Source organism: Eptatretus burgeri, chromosome 3, assembly GCF_056783735.1.
Source record: "Eptatretus burgeri isolate ZD-2024b chromosome 3, Ebu_testis_v1, whole genome shotgun sequence".
In the NCBI taxonomy this organism is placed as follows: Eukaryota; Metazoa; Chordata; class Myxini; order Myxiniformes; family Myxinidae; genus Eptatretus; species Eptatretus burgeri.
In genome coordinates this window covers 21053871-21076370 of record NC_140963.1, presented here as the reverse complement: position 1 = coordinate 21076370, position 22500 = coordinate 21053871, and the positions used below count along the sequence as shown (strand labels likewise).

Below are 22500 nucleotides of genomic sequence, written 5' to 3'. Positions count from 1 at the left end.
TCAAGTCGAATTTCGTCTGTTTTCAGCCGTTACTAGCCAACAAAAGCGTCCATAGCAACGGTTCTTTCTCACACATAACTAGGACATACCATGAACCTACCATACCAGTTTCATGTATATCTGACTCAGTCTCTGAGATATAACGAACTTCGTTTTTTTTATTGTTTTCGACCAGGGTTCATTCAAAGTCTATCTTCTCCGACAGTTTTCATAGGATCCAGCTGCAATTTTTTGACAATATGGCTGAAGGTACTGCCCACAGTCGCTCGTGGCCCGATTTTTGAATTTTGAAAAAAATTTTTTTTAAGGATTTTTCAAAAATTTCAAAGTCCTGTTGCTCGGCAACGGATGGGTCCATAGCAACGGTTCTCATTTGCACACAACTTGGTCATGGTATGAACCTACCAACCAAGTTTCATCGAAATCACCATTGTATTAACGCAGCACTGGACCGAACAGACAGAAAGACAGAGACAGAGAAACATATCGACGGAAATACTGATAATTAATAAGGGTAGACTAGATTGACTACCCAATAATATAAGAGAAATATTATTCTAACCTTGTACACCTAACTAGGCTATGTGGTAGCATCTTGGTTCGAGCCTTCGCTCTGAGAGTGGGAGGTCAGCGGTTCAAACCCAACCCTGGCCGAGTCATAACAAAGACCAAGAATGGTATGTGCTGCTTCCTTGCTCGATTCTCAACATTGAAAAAGGATAGAACACGGACAAATAGCCATAGGTTGGTATCATTGCGAAGACCTGATGGGCTCAATGGACTCCCCTGGATTAAAGTCCCTTATAAGGGAACTCACATTAATATAACTAGTACGTGCCTGTACGTGCGTGGCCGTACGTGCAAAAACAAAGAAACAAACAAAAAAAAAAACTTTCAAGCCACGTGCCAGAAACAACAACCACACAGGCCGTTCCTTTGCTCTCGCGTGCCCGTACGTGGCTGGCTGTATATGTGTGCCCATACGTGCGTGGCCATACATACAAAAAAAATAAAAAGTAACTTGCATCAATGTCAGATCGATAAGTGATTGGATGGAATGCAAAATGGAAATCCGTTTCGTTCTTCATCTGTTTCAGCTGCACGACGCGTCACACGCGTAAGCGTCGCGTGTCAAGCAAGCAGCTCGTGCTTCGTTAGATTCCATTGCGTGTGCACGATGCGCAGCTTCGTTCCTTCGCTGTCGTAAACGACGACTGGATTGGGGCATTGTGTTTAAGAAAATCGTCACCATCATAAAAAAAATACAGTAAGTCGATAAATCGAGATAGAATACAGTAAGTCGTCACTATCCAGAAGTCCGGAAGTTAAGTCCTCACTGTCCGGAAGTTCGCATATCGCAGTTACGATTATTCGCAATTTAGTTTTAATGGCCAATGATTTAATTAGCGCCAACGTATTTTGCCTTTTCGCAATGTCATCGCAAGGAAAAACACAAAGAGAAGAGAAAAAAAAAACTTTCATACAACCACACAGGCCGTTCCTTCGCTCTCGTAAATGACGACTGGATTGGGGCATTGTGTTTATCTGTAAATGCGCATAAGAAATCGAGAAATTATTAGAATACACAAAGTCATCACTATCCAGAAGTCCGTACATTGTAACCCGTAATGGGGAACGCGGCTGAGGTTCTCTTCCCCATCGGCCACGCCTACGCAGCACCGTGTCCTGTTGGTTGGTCAATAAATGGCCATAACTTAGGAGGCACTTGTCCGATTAATATCAAACCTTGAAAAGGCACATCCACAGGGCCCCAGCAATATACCTGGCAAGTTTCAATTAGATCGGACTGGTGGTTGTCGAGAAACAGCGGTCACGCGCAGGCGCACGCACGCACGCACGCACGCACACACGCACACGCGCGCACACACACACACACACACACACACACACACACACACACACACACACACACACACACACACACACACACACACACACACACACACACACACACACACACACACCTGGAATTATAGATAGATTATACAATAAATTTGAATGGACAAAACAGTCAATCAAAAACAAACTACTATCAGGTCAGGTATGGGAGCATGAGTCAGAGCAGCGCGTTGCTGCGTCCACTTTCCGCCGGTACTCCAGGGGCCTCCGTCTGGCCATCCCCCAGGCAGATGCCTGGCCCATCCCCATCTCCTTGAGATGCCGATCAACCTGCTGCAACCACGAGGCACGTGGTCGGCCCATTGGCCTCCTTCACTCACGAGACTCCCTTGCTGATTGAATCTGGTGAGCAGGATCAGCGTCAGGAAAATGAGCCACATGTCCATACAGCCGCAGCTGACGCTCACGGACTATGCAGGTAACAAATCTCATTTGAGTCTCTCTCAGCAACCGCTCATTGGACACAAAGTCTGACCAGTGATTGCAAAGGATTCTCCGAAGAGACCTGGTACCAAAGGAATCAAGTCTCTGTCTCAGATCCTTGGTCAGAGTCCTTGGTCAAATTACTATCAAACAGAAAAAAAAACAGAATAGAGTAATTAAATAAAAGCTATTTTGTAATCTCTTCATCATCATGATAATCTCTTCATCATCATCTTCACATTATCTGTGAAGATATAATCAACTTCAAATGAACAATTTTTGCCTGCTCTCAAAATCCCTTAAATTAAATAATTATTAGACATCAAGATACCAGGTTATCAAAATAAATATTATTAAAACTGCAAAAAGGAATCGTTTTGTACGATGATGATCTTCTTTCATATGCAGCACAAAGCTGCAGGGCAGCATCATTGGCTGAGGCCTAGGCTGTGCTGCTGATGCAATGCCCTCTGCAAGTTGGGGAAGGAATTTGTAATTTATTCAGGGTACCGGAGATAGCTCGCCTACTCTTCATGAGGACTTCATGGGGTTTTTAATATCCACCAACTAATGCTGGCATATGGGATGCCCAGTTTAACGTCCATCTGCGGGACGGCAAACACATTGATGAATCACCCTGTCTGTGAAATACCGGGATGACAGTTTATAGTTGGATTGGGATTTTAACCCAGGCTGGACAACTTAGAGGTGAGTACGCGTACCTCTAGGCCCGTTCTTCATCGCACGGGTCGTGAACCACTGGTGGCCTAACAGCTTGGCCCCTGACACACAAATGTGAAAACGCCCCATTATAATCCACCATAAACATTATCAGATTAACGCAATGGTTTCAAATGAGTGTTCCAACGTGAAGCATAAAAATAACACAACTACATCAGGATGTGGTTGCAGTTTGTAAACAATTCTGCTTGCAGCCCAGTTAACCACAACGAAGAAGGGTATGTGGAGGCGGGGCCTAATAGCAGCCATTATTGTGTCGTGCAGGCTGTGTGGTGGCTCTCACACTGATGCCTTATTGGCAAAAGTGGCCCCCCTCAAAAAAATAAAATAGTGAAGATCACTGCTCGAGGCCATCCTGTCAGCCTATGATGACAATATAATGACACATTGTATCCTGCCACGGACTGACGAGTCTTGCCTGCTGCAACGGCCTGGCTGCTGGGTCAAGTTTGCTGCGATGAATGTCAAAAGCAGCTCTTTTGTGCCACAAACGCCAAGCATCGAGGAGATCACGATAACTCTCCACCCAGTGCTGTACTCGTGCCTCTTCTATGACCTCATTAGATGCTGCCTGAAGGGTGACATTGGCATGCTCAGTGCCAGACTTCCGGTGCCTGGGTCTTATATTTAGTACGCAATGCATGCACACATGTACAGAAACATTTGCTGTAAATGAAAATGTGCAAATTTTGTGTCTTTAATATACAAGGTAAAAATAATTTCTCAACAAAGGAACTTACCTGTAACATGCAAAGGCTTGCCGTCTGCACATCACTTGTGCGATCTACATAGCTTGCCATAAGGTCTATACCATCCTGGGTCAGGCCAGTGAGCAAGATTCCTTCCAGATTCCCCGATTCTTTCATCTCATTGGTGAGCTTGTCGAGATACCGGAAAAGCTGTGACCGAGAGATGGGTCAGGATTTCGGTTGGGGAGCCATAATAGGGAGGAATATTTTTATCTCAATAAACCAACTACATTGCAGTTAATGGTTTGTGAACCAGCTTGTAATATTACAAATAATGGTTTATAACAATGAATGTATGATCTAATACGAGGGCCGTACCAAAAGTCATGAGCATCAGTGGATTCCTCACGTTTGTGCCGAATATAGCAGAACACTAATTATTAGTGAAACCAATCCATCAATCCACTACAGTATAAGCACAGGCTCGGCACATGCCCACCACTGGTGTTCCCACAATCCATTGTGACAAAATTGGTGGCACTGATGTATAATTTTGCCAACATGCAGTGAATGAATTCCTTGTGAAGGAGAACTCGGCTGCAGATATCTATAGCCAGTTGAGTCAGGTATAAGGAGATGCATACCTGGGCGCGAGCAGTGTCAAGGTGGGTCAAACACTTCAAAGACGGAAGCACAGATCAGCTACACTGTGGTTGGCTGAGAAGCGCCACAACTGAATGTAACAAGTAGAAAATTGATGCGCCCATCAGTGAGGACCGAAAGGTGATGGTGAGGGAGATCGCAGTGCAACTTAGCACAGGACACCATGCCGTACACGGGATGATAGTGACCCTGGGATATCGGAAAGTTTGTTCCCGTTGGGTTCCCCGATTTGCTTTAGGAAGAACACAAAAATACACGCATGGCTGTGTCATCACAGTTGCTTCAATGACATGCTGCCGAGGGCGATGACTTTCTGTTCCATATCATGAATGGTGATGAAAGCTGGTTCCACCATTTCGACCCAGAAACGAAGCAGCAAAGCATGGAATGGCATCACTCCACATCGACAAAAAAGAGAAGGCCAAAAGACTACCCTCCATTGGCAAAGTTATGGGAACCGTCTTCTGGAATGCCGAGGGATGCACACTGGTTGATTTCCTGCCAAAAGTGAAAACCATCAATGTGGTTCGCTACGTTCAGATGCTCAAGAAACCAAAACGTGTACTTCCGGAAAAGCGCCTGATGGAAAAAGCTGTAGTCTTTCAACATAACAATGTCAGACTTCACACTGCATGCCTGACAATGGAGGAAATTTCAAAGAATGGCTGGGAAATGTTCCCATGCCCCCTACAGTCCGGACTTAGGACTACCATCTGTTCGGATCCTTGAAAGATCACATGAGAGGCCAACACTGAAAATGAATAGGCAGTCCAGATAGCCATGTGTAGCTGGTTGTAAAGTGTTGGAATTGACTTCTACTGCAGCGGATTATTCAACTCGTGCAGTGCTGGCAGAAATGCGTGGATTGTTCTGGAGATTTTGTTGAAAAGTAATGTGGGATGTCCAGTTACTATTGATATCAGTTTTCTAACATGTACCTTTGTTTTACTGGACAATAAACGTGCTCACAACTTTTGATACAGCCCTCGTATAATAAGCTAAGGCCGTCTGTGTGTCTGTCTGTCTGTCTTATCGTAAAACACAAAAACTCTTCAGAGAGAAAAGATGAAAAAAATAAAGGTTGCTTCAAATTAATCCTTGTTTTTCAATATATATGTATATATATATATATATATATATATAGATATGTATGTGTATATATATATATATGTATGTGTATATATATATATATATAGATATGTATGTGTATATATATATATATATATATATATATATATATATGTATGTGTATATATATATATATATATATATATATATATATATAGATATGTATGTGTGTATATATATATATATGTATGTGTATATATATATATATATATATATATATATATATATATATATATATATTGTTACGGCTGTGGAAATTCGCAATACACCATAAAGGGTCCTCAGGTGAGATATATCGATAAGTTCATGTGTAGTTAGCCCACACCTGTTGTTTAGAGGGAATATGTGCAATTCATCCGGGCTGTGACGCTTTGAGTTAGCCATTTTTCTTTCTCTATTGTTATTTTGGACCATTAAGCCGCCAACAACTCAAACATCACCACCTTTGCCTCTTTACCTCCACAACTCCATCTCGCAAACATCGCTTCACCGCCATTCCCAAACGACGCCCGCCAACCACCAAACCACCACAGCAAACCCCCCACCACCTGCTCCTTTCTCCTTCCACAACCATCGACCACACCACCAGTCAACACCAAACGTCGTGCTGTCCAGGGCCCGTTCGGTAATTGATGCCGAAAGTGTCGGCCGCAGGTATGAATGCGTTCCTCTCAGGAAGGAATTCGGATCAAAAGAGGCTCACGCCCCTTTTTGCCACACCAATGGCTGAACAGAGGGTGGCATGGCCCCACCTCCAATCGCGTTTTGATCCTAAAATCTGCATACAGGCTCCTCCTGCGGTCTATAAAGATGCGAGAACAAGGCGACTCGCGGGGGATCGAGTGAAGACGGAGGTCGTCGTCGAGGTTGGAGAGTTGTAGTGTGGTGTCGTCTCGTCGCTGGTCGCTGGGCTCGTCTCATCGTGGAATCGAGCCACCTTCGCTTCCACAAGCGACCAAGCCAGCCAGCCATTCCCCTCGGTCGACCCTGAGCATCAACAATTCCCCCCCCCCCCAATCCACGCTGAGATAGTGCCGGTGGCCCCGTTTATTCACCATCCTAACCGTGGTGCCGACCCAACCGTGCTGGCGCGGAGCACGCCGGAGAGGGCTCACCGACCACGCCAGGGGCACGGAGTCTGGGTGCAGCTGCGCAGATATTGCGGCTTGCCCGCCATCGCGTCATGAGGACGCGAGTAAGACCTTTTCGGTCTCGTGGACCTGGCCGCTCCTCCAGGTTCCGCGCACATTTGGTCCACGGACCCCATCTACCTCCCTGCCTATGGGGAGGTCTTTCCTGTTTATTTTGAATGCATGATGTGGCGCCGAGTCCCGACAAGTATAATTGTTTAAGTGTTGTAAATAATTATAGTCGGTAGTAGTGCTTTTGCTTTGATTGCATTTTCCTTTTTGCTGCACATTGCATTATGGCCTTACATGCTTGTCTGTGTGTGAAAATAACGTGCTTGCTTGTCAAACTGTTTCCCGTTTCGTTGCGTCCTTTCCTCTGTTTCAAAGTTCCATCTTGCATCACGTAAGGGATTGATAGTGGGTTGAAACACCCGATAAGTAATCTGAACCGTCGAGGTCGACGATAACTCTGCTCGGTTATCCCTGCAGCACGGAACGAGCCGCTTAAGCGGTTCATGTCCGAAGTCGACCTGCGGCGAGGTACGATCGCCCGGTCGACCACTCGCACAGGTACTTAGGTAGGTCGAATTTGGCGAGCACACCTATCCTGCGTGGGCGGGCAATTGGCACGATCGTGGTGAGGTTAAACCCCCACCCGTGACTGGCTCCTCGCGGTAGTTCCCGGAGGGTCACGACTGAATTGTCCGTTCCGGTGGGCGACGTGTCGCGATTTGAGTTACGTGGTCGATTGTACGCCGGCGGGCGTAAATTCGTAACATTGGTGTCAGCGAGCGGGAAACAAACTCTCCCGTCTCCAGGCTAAATTCACGGGGATCGGACCAGGGGTGTGCGAAGCGACCCCCCCCCGTTCCCCCCAAATTACGAGCGAGCCAAATTTAATCCCTTACGAGAAATAAGATGGAGTTTCAAGGCGAGCGGGTGCCGGGGGTAGAAATGAATATGTGTAGTAATGTAGGATCCATGACCCGGGAGGGTTCTTTTTATTACGCCACCGCTAATTACAATCCGTGGGGGAGCTCACCCTCATATTCTGAGCACGAACTTTGCCGGCAAACGGAGTCGCAAGATGGCGGCGCGGCGGCACTTCAGCGCGGCATGAGGTGTGAGTGGGCTGCTATTTGTAGCGCAACGAACGGCACGACACGAGGCGAGCGCTCTCAACAACCGTTTCAAACCACGTGGGCATGGCAGGCGAGACAGGCGGACATTGTCGGGCTTCAGAAACAATTGGAGGAAGAATGGAAAAAAAAGTTGGAAGAGCAAAAACGGAAACACAATTTGGAAGTAGAGCAACTAAAGAAAGAGGTAAGATCAGGCAATCAGGACAAAGAAAGCCTGGAAAGAACAATAGAAAGAAATGAGATGGCAGGGAAAACTAGAAGAGAAGGCAAAAAGAGAACAGAAATATCAGGAACAACAAAGGGAAAAAGCAAAGTTGGAGTATGATGAGATGAGCAGGAAAAGGGATAAGATGTGCAAGGAAAGGGATGAAGAGAGGGAGGGAAAATGGGAAAAAGCTTATGAGATACTGGAACACGAAACCAAAGAGAGGGGATTACAAAACGAACTGAGAGTGTTGAAAGAGGAAAGAACGGAGACAGAGAGTGAAACTTTAAGGGACCACACTGAGCAGATTGAACAATTAGAAGCCAAAGCGAAGTCGGAGTGTGCGGAGATGAGAAAGGAATTGGAAAAGAAAGCTTCTGAGTTACAGAAACACCAAAACAAAGAGAGAGAATTACAAAACGAGTTGAGGATGGTGAAAGAAGAAAGAACGAGAGCAGAGAATGAAACGTTAAGGAACCACACTGTACAGATCGAACAGCTGGAAGCGAAGGCCAGATTACAGAATGAGGAACAAGAAAGAGTACTGAAAGAACAAGGAATGAGACAAGAGAAGGAAATCAGCCAATTGAAGGAAATAACGAGATTGCAGAATGAGGAACAAGAAAGACAGTGGAATAGAAAACACAAAGAACAGGGAATGAGACAGGAGAAAGAAATCCGTCAATTGAAGGAAATAACGAGATTGCAGAATGAGGAACAGGAAAGACAGTGGAATAAAAAACTGAAAGAGTATGAATTCGAAACTGAACGACAAAAGGAAAAAAATAGGTTGAAGTACGAGGAGAAAGTGAAGGAGCAAGGAATGAAGCAGGAAGGAGAAATCAGTCAATTGAAGGAGACAACGAGATTGGAGAGGGAAGAACGAGAGGAACAATGGGATGGAAAACAAAAAGAACATGAAGCCGAGGTTGACCAATTGCAAGAAAAGGCAAGGCTGGAGTGCGAGGAGATAGACAAAGAACAGCGAATGAAACACAAAAGGGAAATTAACCAAATGAAGCAAACCATGAAACTGGAGATGGAAGGACAGGAGAGGAAACAAAGAAGAGTAATGAGAGAGCAGCAAATGAAACACAAAAAGGAGATTAACCAAATGAAGCAAACCATGAAACTGGAGGACAGAAGAGGAAACAAGGAAGAGTAGTGAGAGAACAGCGAATGAAACACAGGAAGGAAATGAGCCAATTGAAAGAAACAATGAGATTGGAAAATGAAGAGCAGGAGGAACAGTGGGAGAGAAAACAACAACTAAACGAGGTTGAAGTTAACCAACTCGAGGAGGAAGCAGAATTGGCGTCCACAGAGATTGAAAAACTCCGGAAAGAGAACGAACATCTCAAAAAGTTCCGAGGGGAGGAACGACTCAAAAAGAGCCAGGAAGTAGAACAACGCAATAAGGTGGGATGTGTGACAGCACCACAAGGAGTAATGTTAGTGCTGCAGGACTTGATTGACACCACTCGTCGGATGAAAGAACAATTAGGGCAAACTCTGATTAAGGAGACACAAATAAAAATGGAGACGATGGAAATAACAGAAACGACGAAGGAAAAGGAAGTATTGGCAGAGACACGGGAGATAGACCGAGTCGAGACTGAATTAAATAGACACGAAGAGGCAACAGAAATAAAATGTAGAGAGACTCGGGAGATAGAAAAAGTAGAGGAGAGACTGCACGATAAAGACGGGGTGAAAAACGAGCACACACACATTAAGGTAGTGGAGAACCATGAGGAGGAGGTGGCGGACTCTTTTGGGACCCGGTGCAAGCAGCCGGATAGCCTCCTTCGGGAATGGAGGGAGACGCCGTGCTCCCTTGAAGCTGGTCATGACCAGGTGGGTCCGGTCGTGCTTCGCGGAGTTGAGGGGCGAGTGCTGCGGACAGGTGCACGAGGAGCGTGGGGGGTATGGAGGCCCCGGGACCCCTTGTAGTGGCACTAATCCCCAGTGTGATTGTCCCGGTGTGTGTGGTGAAAGGTGTGAGCGTGCCCCCGTGTGCGAGTGGTGTGGTCACGAGTGTGCCGGAGTGCGTGCTTCCCAGCACGCGGTGCGTTTGGATGAGGCACCGCGTGTTAGTGTCACCGCGTGTGCGAGTGAGCGGCCGAGTGTGAGAGGAACAGCGTGTGTAAGGTCGCTGTGTGTAAGGGAGACGAGGGTCGGCATGCGGGAGCACGCAGCCACGTCTCCCGGTGTGAATGTCATGGAGAGAAGTGTGAGTGTCGTGAGATGCAGGTGTGCGTGGGTTGAATGGATCTTGAGCGCGAGAGTACGACGGCGACAGAGGGACAACAGCCGAGTAGCGGCCGTAACTGTTTTGGGGACCGCGCCGGGTTTACACTGCAGCGAGCGCGAGGTTTGTGCCGTGCAGCGCACGAGGCCACCACGTGCGCGCTTGCGGGAGTGAAACCCGGTCCAGAAACGCCAGCGGTGGATGTTGCCGATCCCGTGTACGGACAAAGGTTAGGCAGGATTACGGATTTGGATCGGACGGGTTCTCCACGCGAGCTTGTGTTAAGCTCCAATGGGCAGAGCACATGTGTTCGCGTGGGGAACCCCTCAAAACGCGGCGCTTGTTTTTTTTAATGCGCAGAGTGGCGTCATGGCTGCGTGTAGGGTTGGAATCCGGCAGGAGGGTGAATCCCTGCCGGATGGTGCCGTCCAAGAGGGACGAGGGATGCGAACAGCTGCATGACTTCACGGGCAAGGTGCAAGAGCGCAGGTTGCGAGTTGCCGCGCTGGTGCTGCACGCATTAAAAAAATGAAATTAAAAAAAAAAGCCAGCCTCGCTTTCGGGTGAACAGGATTCCTTGGGCGAGGGGTGGAAGATCCGCTTGATCCGGGCACAGGATGGCACTAGTTAGGGGGAAGGGTGAGCTTAGCTCGACCGGCTTCATGGGGCAGGGGTAAGTCCTCATGGGCCCGTGGAATGGATTAGGTAGAGGGATGTTAGTTGATATTTAGGTTGGAAAATGGGATATTTGGAGACAGAGACAGACTTGGATGTGTAGAGGGGACGTAGCTTAGCTACGTAGGTTAAAAGGAACGTGCTGTCGTGGAAGGGATGACGAGGGAGCACGAGTTAGTTAGGGGACGTAGTGAGCAGGATGGTAGAGATCAGCATTGGAGTGAAATGAATGGAGGCATGTTGACTGGGTGAGGCCAGCGGGTCTGTACGTATGGAGCGAATGTAGTATGCATGGTGCGATGAGTGATTGGGGGGAGGAGTGATTCCCACCCAAGGGACCCCGGGTCAGTGTAGAGTGAGTTAGCTGGGTTCGTCAAATTGACAAAAATGGAGGTCGTTTTGTTGTTGGTGGGGAAGTAAGCTCTAAACCCGCTTGGAGGGGTGCAGGAGCCCTGTTGACGGGCTGGGAGCGTGGCTGCGAAAGGCGAGTATCGCTGAGTGGGTACCCCGGGCACATCGGCCGCGGTAGGCCAAGGGCCCATGGGGGGGCCGGGATAGCGTAGTGGGCACGGGTGCGCCCGCATGATGCGGGGGCCCCATTGGCCGCGTGGGCAGTGTCGTGGGCACGGGTGACCCTCGGAAAGGGGCCCGGGAAGCCAGCTTGTCACGTGAGCATTTCAGGGAAGTCGCCATGGAGGGCACTCCCCGGTGTTAAGGGAGCTGGTAGGCTCGGAGGCAGCGTAGTGACCGGGGATGCCATCGTTGGGGAATCGGCAGAGGGTAGTTCCTGCCAAGGGAGCACGCGTCCCAGCCACAAAACCATGCGAGGGCACAGGCGGAAAATTGGGGGGCATGGCCCGAAATTGTGAGGACACCAACACAGGCGACGGGAATCTTCGTTGTTAGAACCGATAGTTTAAGCGAGAGGAGCTTGTTGAAAGCCCCGGGGTAGATTAAGAGTTAATGGTTAGGGTAGATTTGGAAGTGTACCCCTCCGCACCAGCCATCCCTTCGCTCTCGTTGTGGGATGCTGGACCCACTTTGGGTAAAGATTTTTGAACTCCGAGGAGGCCATCCTGAGGCTTGAGTAGGGCCTCGACACAGCACGCTAGCTCTCCCTCATTCCCCTCCAGGAAGGGAACGTAGGGGTTGGGAGTAGGCTAGGAGACGATAGGTTAGCCGAACAATGACAGGAAAGGGGGTTAGGGGACGATTTCTAGTGGGGAAGTGAAGAAAAAAAATAAAAACAACAAAAAAAGTTGGGGCGAAATTGGTTTTTGACAAATTAAGGGGGTGAGTATGGACAGAGAAAGGCAAAGGCGAATGGTTGGGAGGGAGACAGTCAGGCAGGTCCGAGCCCGCCTTCCGAGTGGCCAGCACCACCGCCCTCCCTCCACCAACCTCCATCTCAAGGCAAGGTGCTGGCCAACTTCATCTGCTGGCTGTTTACTGCAAGGCCTGTGCCGGCCACTTCATCGGCTGGCTGTTGCTGCAAGGCCTCTGCCGGTCGGATCGTCTGCCGGCTGTTTGCTTCAAGGCCTGTGCCGGTCAGCTTCACTGCCGACTGTTTGTGCTACAGCGGCCTTGTAATGCCATGCCTTGCCTGCCTGCTTTTGCCATCCATGCTGACTGCCCTCGTCATCTTTTGCCCCCGTGCTGTTTTGCATTCCCCCCCCCCCCGCTGTTCATTGCCATGTGTGTCAGGATCTTTGCGCAGTTTGCGATGACTGCCCTGTTGACAGCTACAACACGGGCCTGGAGTGGCGGCCCGTGCACTGTGTTTACGTCCATCCATCCATCCATCCATCCATACATGCGCCGTTGTGTTCATTGTGTGTGCCACTTGAGCTGGCACGGAGACTGCACTGGCAGCCCGTGCAACGTTTGCCAGTTCACTGCGTTCATGTCAAAACGGGGAGGCCTTGGACTGTGCTTAAGCAGCCTGGCCCCCTGCTTGTGACTTGTTTTTCTTGCAGAGTCCATAGATCCTGGGCCATGGAGTAGTGTAAATTGTAAGGTTAAGGTTAAGATGTACTGTAAATATGAGTGCGCCCTCGGCATGTATGTCTTAGCGCCGGCAATTTATTTAAGTCGTCTGAATGAGCGGGTTTGTTTAGTTAGTTACTCAGCCCGAAGGTTATTTATTTTGGGGACACGAATACCATGAATGTCGCACTCAGGGATCCGAAGGTAAAACGTACTCAGGGAGAACGACACATGATGGCACACGAGAATTTGACGACTCGGGACGAGTCTGTAAAAGGGGAGGGGGTAGTGTTACGGCTGTGGAAATTCGCAATACACCATAAAGGGTCTTCAGGTGAGATATATCGATAAGTTCATGTGTAGTTTGCCCACACCTGTTGTTTAGAGGGAATATGTGTGATTCATCCGGGCTGCGACGCTTTGAGTTAGCCATTTTTCTTTCTCTATTGTTATTTTGGACCATTACGCTGCCAACAACTCAAACACCACCACCTTTGCCTCTTTACCTCCAAAACTCCATGCCGCAAACATTGCTTCACCGCCATTCCCAAACGACGCCTGCCAACCACCAAACCACCACAGCAAACCCCCCCACCACCTGCGCCTTTCTCCTTCCACAACCATCGACCACACCACCAGTCAACACCAAACGTCGTGCTGTCTAGGGCCCGTTCGGTAATTGATGCCGAACGCGTCGAGCCGCGGGTACGAATGCGTTCCTCTCAGGGAAAAATTCGGATCAGGAAGGCTTCACGCCCCTTTTTGCCCGACCAATGGCTGAACGTCGGGCGGCGTGGCCCCGCCTCCAAGCGCGATGGATGTGAATTCCTCTCAGGAAGGAATTCGGATCAAAAGCGGCTCACGCCCCTTTTTTGGCCCACCAATGGCTGAACAGAGGGTGGCGTGGTCCCGCCTCCAATCGCGTTTTGATCCTAAAATCTGCATACAGGCTCCTCCTCTGGTCTATAAAGACGCGAGCACAAGGCGACTCGCGGGGGGAGGGGGTCGAGTGAAGACGGAGGTGGTCGTCGAGGTTGGAGAGTTGTAGTGTGGTGTCGTCTCGTCGCTGGTCGCTGGTCTCATCTCGTCGTGGGAATCGACCCACCTTCGCTTTCACAAGCGACCAAGCCAGCCAGCCATTCCCCTCGCTCGACCCTGAGCATCAACAATTCCGCCCCCATCCGCGCTGAGATAGTGCCAGTGGCCCCGTTCATTTCCCACCCTAACCGTGGTGCCGACCCAACTGTGCTGGTGCAGAGCACGCCAGAGAGGGCTCACCGACCACGCCAGGGGCACGGAGTCGGGGCGCAGCTGCGCGGATATTGCGGCTTACCCGCCGTCACGAGGACGCGGGTAAGACCTTTTCGGTCTCGTGGACCTGGCCGCTCCTCCAGGTTCCACGCACATTTGGTCCACGGACCCCGTCTACCTCCCTGCCTATGGAGAGGTCTTTCCTGTTTATTTTGAATGCATGATGTGGCGCCGAGTCCCGACAAGTATAATTGTTTAAGTGTTGTAAATAATTATAGTCGGTAGTAGTGCTTTTGCTTTGGTTGCATTTTCCTTTTTGCTGCACATTGCATTACTGCCTTACATGCATGTCTGTGTGTGAAAATAAAGTGCTTGCTTGTCAAACTGTTTCCAGTTTCGTTGCGTCCTTTCCTCTGTTTGAAAGTTCCATCTTGCATCACGTAAGGGATTGATAGTGGGCTGAATACGCCCGATAATTAATCGAACCGTCGAGGTCGACGAATAACACCGCTCGGTTATCCCGATAGTACGGAACGGGTCGCTTAAGTGGCCCGTGTCCGAAGTCGACCTGCGGCGAGGTGCGATCGCCCGGTCGACCACTCGCACAGGTACTTAGGTAGGTCGAATTTGGCGAGCAACCCTATCCTGCGCGGGTGGGCAATTGGCACGATCGTGGTGAGGTTAAACCCCCACCCGTGACTGGCTCCTGGCGGTAGTTCCCGGAGGGTCACGACTGAATTGTCCGTTCCGGTGGGCGACGTGTCGCAATTTGAGTTACGTGGCCGATCACACGCCGGCGGGCGTAAATTCGTAAAAATATAAAATAGTCATGCGCCACTTAATGACGGGGTTACGTTCTGAGAAACGTGTCGTTTAGCGACGTCGTCGTTGTTCGAACATCATTTTTTTTTTCGTTTTCCAACATCGTACTTACACAAAACTACACACCTAGGCTATATGGTATAGCCTATTGCTCCTCGGATACAAACCTGTACAGCATGTTACTGTACTGAATACTGTCGGCAATTGTAATACACATCCAAGAGAGACGGAAGACACGTTAGTTTTACCTTTGTCCTGTTCATGACGGCCATCGGTGTTGTTTGCAGCAGCTTACAATGTCCTCTCACATCGATTATAGAAAGATGAATAAATACGTTATCATTGCATCGATGTTATAATGTATAAATGAAGAAACGAGCTCCTGTCAATTGTGATATATTATTCGGAACAGTGCGATTGTTTTAACAACATGAAAAGCTTCACAGAAAAGAAATTTGTGTTTTAATTTCGACTGGAACAACGATTTATTCGCGGAATTCTTCAATTTAAGGGTAATTTACTTGCTGGAAGCTAAACGTGCAAACATTGGTTCAGTTTGAAAGCCGATTTCCTTGAATCCCGATTTAGCACGACCCTGCTTTTTTCACGATGACATTTTATGGACCTCAACGATCGCATTATAACAGGGCCACACTGTCGTTTATTATCATTATGAAGTAATATGTACTGTACAGCGTACATAATTGTAAGTGCTATTTTTATACGACTGGCAGCGCTACGTCGGCTACATCACTCGGCGATAGGAATTTTTCAGCTACATTTTTTTTTCATTTTTTTTTTTTTTTTCAGAGCTGGCAGATCCGTCGTATATGCGATCCGTCGTTGCCCGGAACGTCGTGAAGCGGCGCATGACTGTGTGTATATATATATATATATATATATATATATATATATATATATATATATATATATATATATATATATATATATATATATATATGTGTATATATATATATATATATATATATATATATATATATATATATATATATATATATATATATATATATATATATATATATATATATATATATATATAGTTACGCATTTGGGAATTCGATTGCACACAACATACAGATTCCTTTACTTAGCTATGTCGATAAGTGCTTGTTCCCTAGATAGCTCACCTTTCATTGTTTAAATGTTCAGAAATCGATTACATGCGCTGCGGATCGATTTACTAGTTAGGGAACGAACAATGGAGACATCCCTCCCCCTCTTCTGCGAAGAGCAAGAACCACCCTGCCATCCCGTGACTCACGATGTCAACAACTCCCTCGCACCCGTGGCCGAGCGGGGGATGGAGCACGAGGGCACGAGTCACGCCGGGATCGGGGGAAGGGCGGGAGAAGGATAAGAGGAGATCTTTTTCTTTTGTTCGTGGGCACAGTTGGAGGGCAGAGTTGGAGAAGGGAGTTGAGAGTAGCCGTTCAGCAGACCGTCGGGCCCTGCTTGGCTTGCGTTAGGGTTGAGGCCTTCGGAAGCTTTTTGCTTCGGCTGAGGCCTGGCTCGGGAGGAGGCTTTTTCGAGGCTCTTTGCTTTGACGGTTCCGTGAGCTTCGGCTTCTGCTTGGCTCAGGAGAGCTTTTTGCTTCAAGCTGCCCTGTTTGGAAGGAAGTTAAGCCGGTCGCTCGGCTCGAGCTGAGAGTGGTGGCTTCTTCTTCTTGGTTCGTGGAGCTCTTTGTTCTCCATTTTGGTTCCCGGCTTGGTGCGACTCATCGACCTCTTCGTGGAGGTGGTTCCTCGGGGAAGCGACGCATCGACGGGAAGGATCGGCGCCTCGCCTCACCAGCACGTGTTGAGAAGCGCGGGAGGATTCGCGGGAGCTCAGGAAGGATCGCGGCTCGGCGATTGGATCCAGCTCGCTCTCGCTGGAGCCTGGGTCTGAACAACTTGAAGACCACACGAGGTGGAGAGGTTCGAGATAGGCTCTGGGTTTCAGCTCACCTGTCCTCTGAGCTGGAGCTCGTTATTAAAGGCCTCTGCCACCATTTCTTGGGTGTGCGTGTGTGCGTACGTGTGTCCGTGGGCCCGTCTAATAAGTAGGAACTGCTGTTAAGTGTAAGTGACTGTACATAATAAGTAGACGGTTGTAGTTCTTTTGTCGTGCTTTTGTTGCTTGTATAATTGCATACGTGTTTTGCCTTGTTTAATTGCATACATGCTTTATTATAATAAATGTCCTTGTATTGTGTGAATGTAAACCTGTTCGTTGCGTCCATTCCCTCAGTGAACTGCCCCATCTTGCACTCGGAATATAGTTGGTTTTTAAACAGCCGATAAATAGAAATCGGGTCTGGCGAGGTCTGGCGATAATATCCGCTCGGTTATCCCAGAACGGAACGGACCGCTTAAGCGGTTCGTGTCCAAGCAGGCCTTCGCCGAGGTACGGTCCCTTGGTAGGTTACCAGCTTGGTACTTTGGTATATCGATATTCGGCGATTGACCCTATTTCGCGCGGGTAAAATACGGCCTGGGCTGTGGTGGGATTAAAAACCCACCCGTGACTGGTTTCTGGCGTTGTTCCAGAAAGTCACGACTGGATTGTCCGTTCGGTGGGCGAAGCGACTGCTATTGGTTAGACGCGGTCGTTCGCACGCCGACGGGCGGGAATCTACAACAATATATATATATGTATATATATATATATATATATATATATATATATATATATATATATATATATATATATATATATATATATATATATATATATATATATATATATATTTGCGGTTCTGTAAAACCGCATGCCTCCAAGGCAATTGCACACAACATACAGTGATCCCCAGGCAGTTATATCAATAGTATACGTCTTAGTCCCTTCCATATATCTGGTGGGTAAAAGGGGAAAGATGTATTGTGTGAGACACGTCGTTAGGCCTATCAAATCCCTTTTCCCTTCACGTTAACCTTTTCCTTTCTGTTATACGAACGATGCAAGCAAGCATGCATGCCATGCAAATAAGATTGAGCAACAAGCTATGGGCATCTCCAGCATGCTCGTGCTGCAAGCCCTTCCTGCCGACAATGCACAGTACATCGTTCCTTTGGAGTGTGTGTGCCAATTCCCAACTGCCACCTCACATCAGACTTCACCCTGCTCACCAAACTTTACCATGTTCACCAATAGAGGAGCAGGATCTTGCCTGCAACTTGTTGTGATCTGGTTCTCAGCCCCTCCCTTCGTCCTGGCCCATAAAAATGGCAGAGTGGAGTCAGTTCGTGTCTTTTGGGTTGGTCACTCTTTCAGTCAGCCTGCTCGGGGCTGGCTGCTTGCTCGTCGCAGTCCGTTAGCTTGCTCGTTTGCTCAAGTTCATCTGGTTTGCCCAAATCACTGTCGCTGCTGCTGCTGCTGCTCGCCTTCGTGTTCGGGGTTGTCGTTGCTGCTGCCGAAGGAATGCAGAGCCAGATGGGATCGGCAAGCAGGCAGTCAGTAAGGTGGTCAGCAAGGTGGTCAGCATGGAGCGAAAGGCGTCGTGAGTCCCCGTGACCAAGCGGAGAAAGGAGGAAATCGAATACCACTGTCACGAGGTGGGGCCGCTCCGTTCGAGCGATCCTCAATCGGTACAGACATTTACACACACAGATAGAATAGGGACTTTCTTCTTACACATTTTTTTTTCCTTCCATCCTTCTTTCTCTCCATATTGTCTGCTGTGGATGCATTAAAGAACATCAACGCGGGCGAAGCCCGACTGTTCTTTTACGGGCAGAATCCGAAGGAGTGAACAAACTGACTCACATTCCCATTTTCCTCTTCCACAATGCTGCACCCCCATGTTGCATTACACCACACTTCACATTCCCACACTCTAGACACACCCAGTATTCCTCCCACCTACCTCTCCCAAAGCGTTCTGGGTTGCTTTGGTCTGCCGACCACGCCAGGTATTGAGAGGTCCTTTTCCCTCACCTACTTTGTTTCTCTCTGGGCTATACCAAATCTTCCGTGTGTGTGTGTGTGTGTGTGTGTGTGTGTGTGTGTGTGTGTGTGTGTGTGTGTGTGTGTGTGTGCACGATGGCACCTGTCCAAGCATAAGTTAAGATTGTAGAAGATATACAGGATAACTCTGCTCAATGTCTGCTTTTGTAAGGTTGCTCGTCTTTTGTCGCACCCCACGGATTCCTTCCTTTCCCTGCTGCACATCTCTACTATAATGGAGCTAAGTGTTTATTATCTCCTCCTAGATGAAGCGTTAATGGTCCACGAAACTCAGCTATATTGTACTTAATGTAGATGACTCTGGATCGCTACACTTTTTAGCTTGGCATCATGAGCCATCATTTTCTTTGATGGCTTGCCATCATTTTTTAGCTTGCCATCATGAGCAAATGGGCAAAAGTTAGGGGGGTTTAAAAGTGATGGCGAGGCCGCCGAGTATTAGCTGTGCAACCCGAGGTACATCACCGAACATGATTGGTCCAGTGCTATCAAGTGCCTACCACAAAACAGACCAGTGACGGCAGGTGGTTTCCACACTTTGCACCAGGTACAGTCTCCAGTCTCCACTTGCCATTTTCTTAAGGTAAGATAATGTTTAACCCTCTTCTGTTTGCACAGGTTTCCTATTCAGTGAATCCATTAAACACAATATTTTGTCTAAATTGTTCCAGCTTCACTGTAGAAGTGACCCTTTACGGCTGATCACGCTCACCTGTTGCCTGTGTCAATGTACACACCTCCCGAGTCAAGGCTCCAATGCTGTCATCATCAGTGCACTACTCGCTGTCTTATCAGTGTTGACCCACATATTGTTGTGGAGCTGGGTTCGGTGGCGAGGACGACTGCGAGAGGGAGCAGTCGGGCCGTCTCCCACCGAACACCGGAATTGAAAGGTCGTCACCCCGGATAACTCCGGAGTCGACGGTTCACTTAGAGGACCGTGGTCGCCAATATTTTGATGGCGTGAGGTAGGGTCCACTTGTCTAATTCCAATTTACCTAAGTACCCACGCCGTCTAACTACCGGGGAAGCCACACCCTCGGCCGACATTGCCTGAAACGAGTCGCTATCATAGATTCGGATCTGGCGAAACCGAGCGGAAGTTACCAAAGCCGCGCCGGACCAAATGAACAATTTACGGCACGAACGGCCTAACTAATTCTCAATACGCACCGTGCTGGGTCAATGGGAGAAAGCACAGGAAACAAGCTGGTACATTTAACAGGGGTTTATTACAATAATCGGGAGGGAGACACAGAGCAGACTTAATTATGAATAAAATGAAATGCAATTTACAATGTACAAGGCACTTAAACAGTTTCTACTTACAGGACGCCACACACACACACGCACGCACGCACGCACGCACGCACGCACGCACGCACACACACACACACACACACACACACACACACGCACACGCACACGCACACGCACACGCACACGCACACGCACACGCACACACACACACACACACACACGGAATGGACCCCGTCGGGCCTTTATTTCGGCCCTTCAGCTCGGAGGGAAGGCGAGCTGAGGACAAGAGCCTACTCTTGCACCTGTCCACCCCTCGTGCGATCTGGTCAAGCTTGTCCGGTGGCGGGACTCGAACCCACCGCCACAACACAGCACCAAGCACCAGGGATGAGGGAAGGAGCGACAGACGCCAACCAGCATGAAGGTGGACGAGGCGAGAGGTGACCGTCGATCAAACCAGAAAAAGCTTCCCCTGATCCGGCGACACCAGCCGAGGCAAAACCCAGACCGCCAGACCGAACACGTCAATCACTCTGCCAGCTCGTCCTGACAACCACTCTTGAGGTGGGAGCGATTTCTTTCCTCGCCACTCGCCTCCTGATTGGATGGTTGCATCGCGCAATTCGTTGGCCGTCCCTCATTGGACAGGCCCACTGCAGGCAGGGCAACTCCCACCTTTCTGGGGCGGAGTCGGAGCTGAGGCGATTGCAGCTCTGCCAACCTCCTCACCTAAGGCCACATGCGTAATGACGACGGTGGAGCGAGGCAACGGTCCGCTGTTGTTGTTGTAGTTGATGAAAACCTAACTAAAAAATAAACCCGCAGCGCACACATGAAATTCCCTTTAGACACAGGGGAAGGATTCTAACTATACACACATACTTAACGAAATAACTGAACTGCGGGGACTGCTGCCTGTCTGTGTGCAGATGGCTTTCAGATTCATAACAATATGTACGGCGGCTTACACACTGGAGCGCAGGCAGGCATACACGAATCATGCCGCTGATATCCATAGCAGCAATCTGGGCACACGAATGATGTGGGGATCAGCCTTTGATTGGGGGGGGGGGTGGGGTTGAGGGGGTAGGGTTATGAGACATTGAAAAAATTTTTCCCAGGTGTTTGGGTGAAGGGCAGATCTATCGGGGGTGAGGGGTCTATACCCTCTCAAGACGGAAAGTCCCTTTTTTGTACTGAACTAGCATTGTTATTCTCTGGTAAAATCTTTGCCAACCAAATCATTCCACATGGATGAAGAATCGCAAGCAAAGAAGTTGAAGGCGTCAGAGAATCTATACTATAAAGGAGTGAAGTGTTTATATCTCCTCCTAGACGAAGCGTCAACTGTCCACGGAACTCAGCAATATTATACTTAGTATACATGACTGAATTCGCTATATATTTTAGCTCGCTATCACGAGCAAAAATTAGGGGGTTAAAAAATGAAGCCGAGGTCACCGAGTATTAGCTATGCAGCCCGAAGTACATCACCGAACATGATTGGTCCAGTGGTATCATGTGCCTATCACAGAACAGACCACCACCACCATCTCTGCCACCCGTCCATGGGCCAGGTAATCGACAAGTCCCATCGAATCCCATTCAATGTGCGACATAACTTTCCTCACATTCTGGTTGTAAATCAATGCACTGTGAATAAATGTTCCCAGCTCATTTTCATGTTTTCCTTCATTGGTGCAGCATTGCCCACACCCTATCATAGCCGGGACATTATTCCCCAGAGATTTGCTTCGTAGCCGGTACGTACTTGGCAGTTCCGCTTGGCTGCACCTGATCCAGTATGTAATTAATCTGGTTAACACAAGTACGTACCGAGGGCTCATTTCCCAGTAAGGAGGTCATGTGACTCTTCAGTAAACGGTTTGTCAGACGGAGGACCCTAAGTCATGTGGTCGAGTTATTGGCGTTCGTGGTCAATTAGCGACCAGTCACGACACAGTTAGTCGTGATTTTCCTGGTGTATCAGCTTCGATTATCCATTGGCATGCAAAATTTCAGCTCACCATGTCATCCGGAAGGTACCGATCTTTAATATCAGTGTCAGTCAATGGTTATAAAGCTATATAGTCAACCCCCGCTTCATCGCGGTTCACCTATCGCGCCCCGGTTCATCGCGGGTTTTCCCTTGGAACGTAACTAATTTTTTCTGCGGATTCCCCCGGTACATCGCGGTGATAATATATAAAATATAAATTATTTCAGCAATAAATTATAACGCGTGGTG

The 22500-nt window shown here is 48.4% G+C and overlaps 1 protein-coding gene across 8 annotated transcripts in view; it reads right to left on the bottom strand.

Annotated features, from left to right (window-relative positions):
• The window catches only part of MIOS (meiosis regulator for oocyte development), a 60610-nt gene that overhangs the window by 18152 nt on the left and 19958 nt on the right, over nucleotides 1-22500 (bottom strand). For all 8 annotated transcript variants that reach the window (XM_085872583.1, XM_085872590.1, XM_085872591.1 and 5 more), the window contains 2 exons: nucleotides 3825-3983; nucleotides 3503-3655 (listed from right to left, as the gene is read on the bottom strand). In XM_085872583.1, the coding sequence (XP_085728709.1) occupies nucleotides 3503-3655; nucleotides 3825-3983 (312 nt within the window). The remainder of the gene's footprint in view (nucleotides 1-3502; nucleotides 3656-3824; nucleotides 3984-22500) is intronic.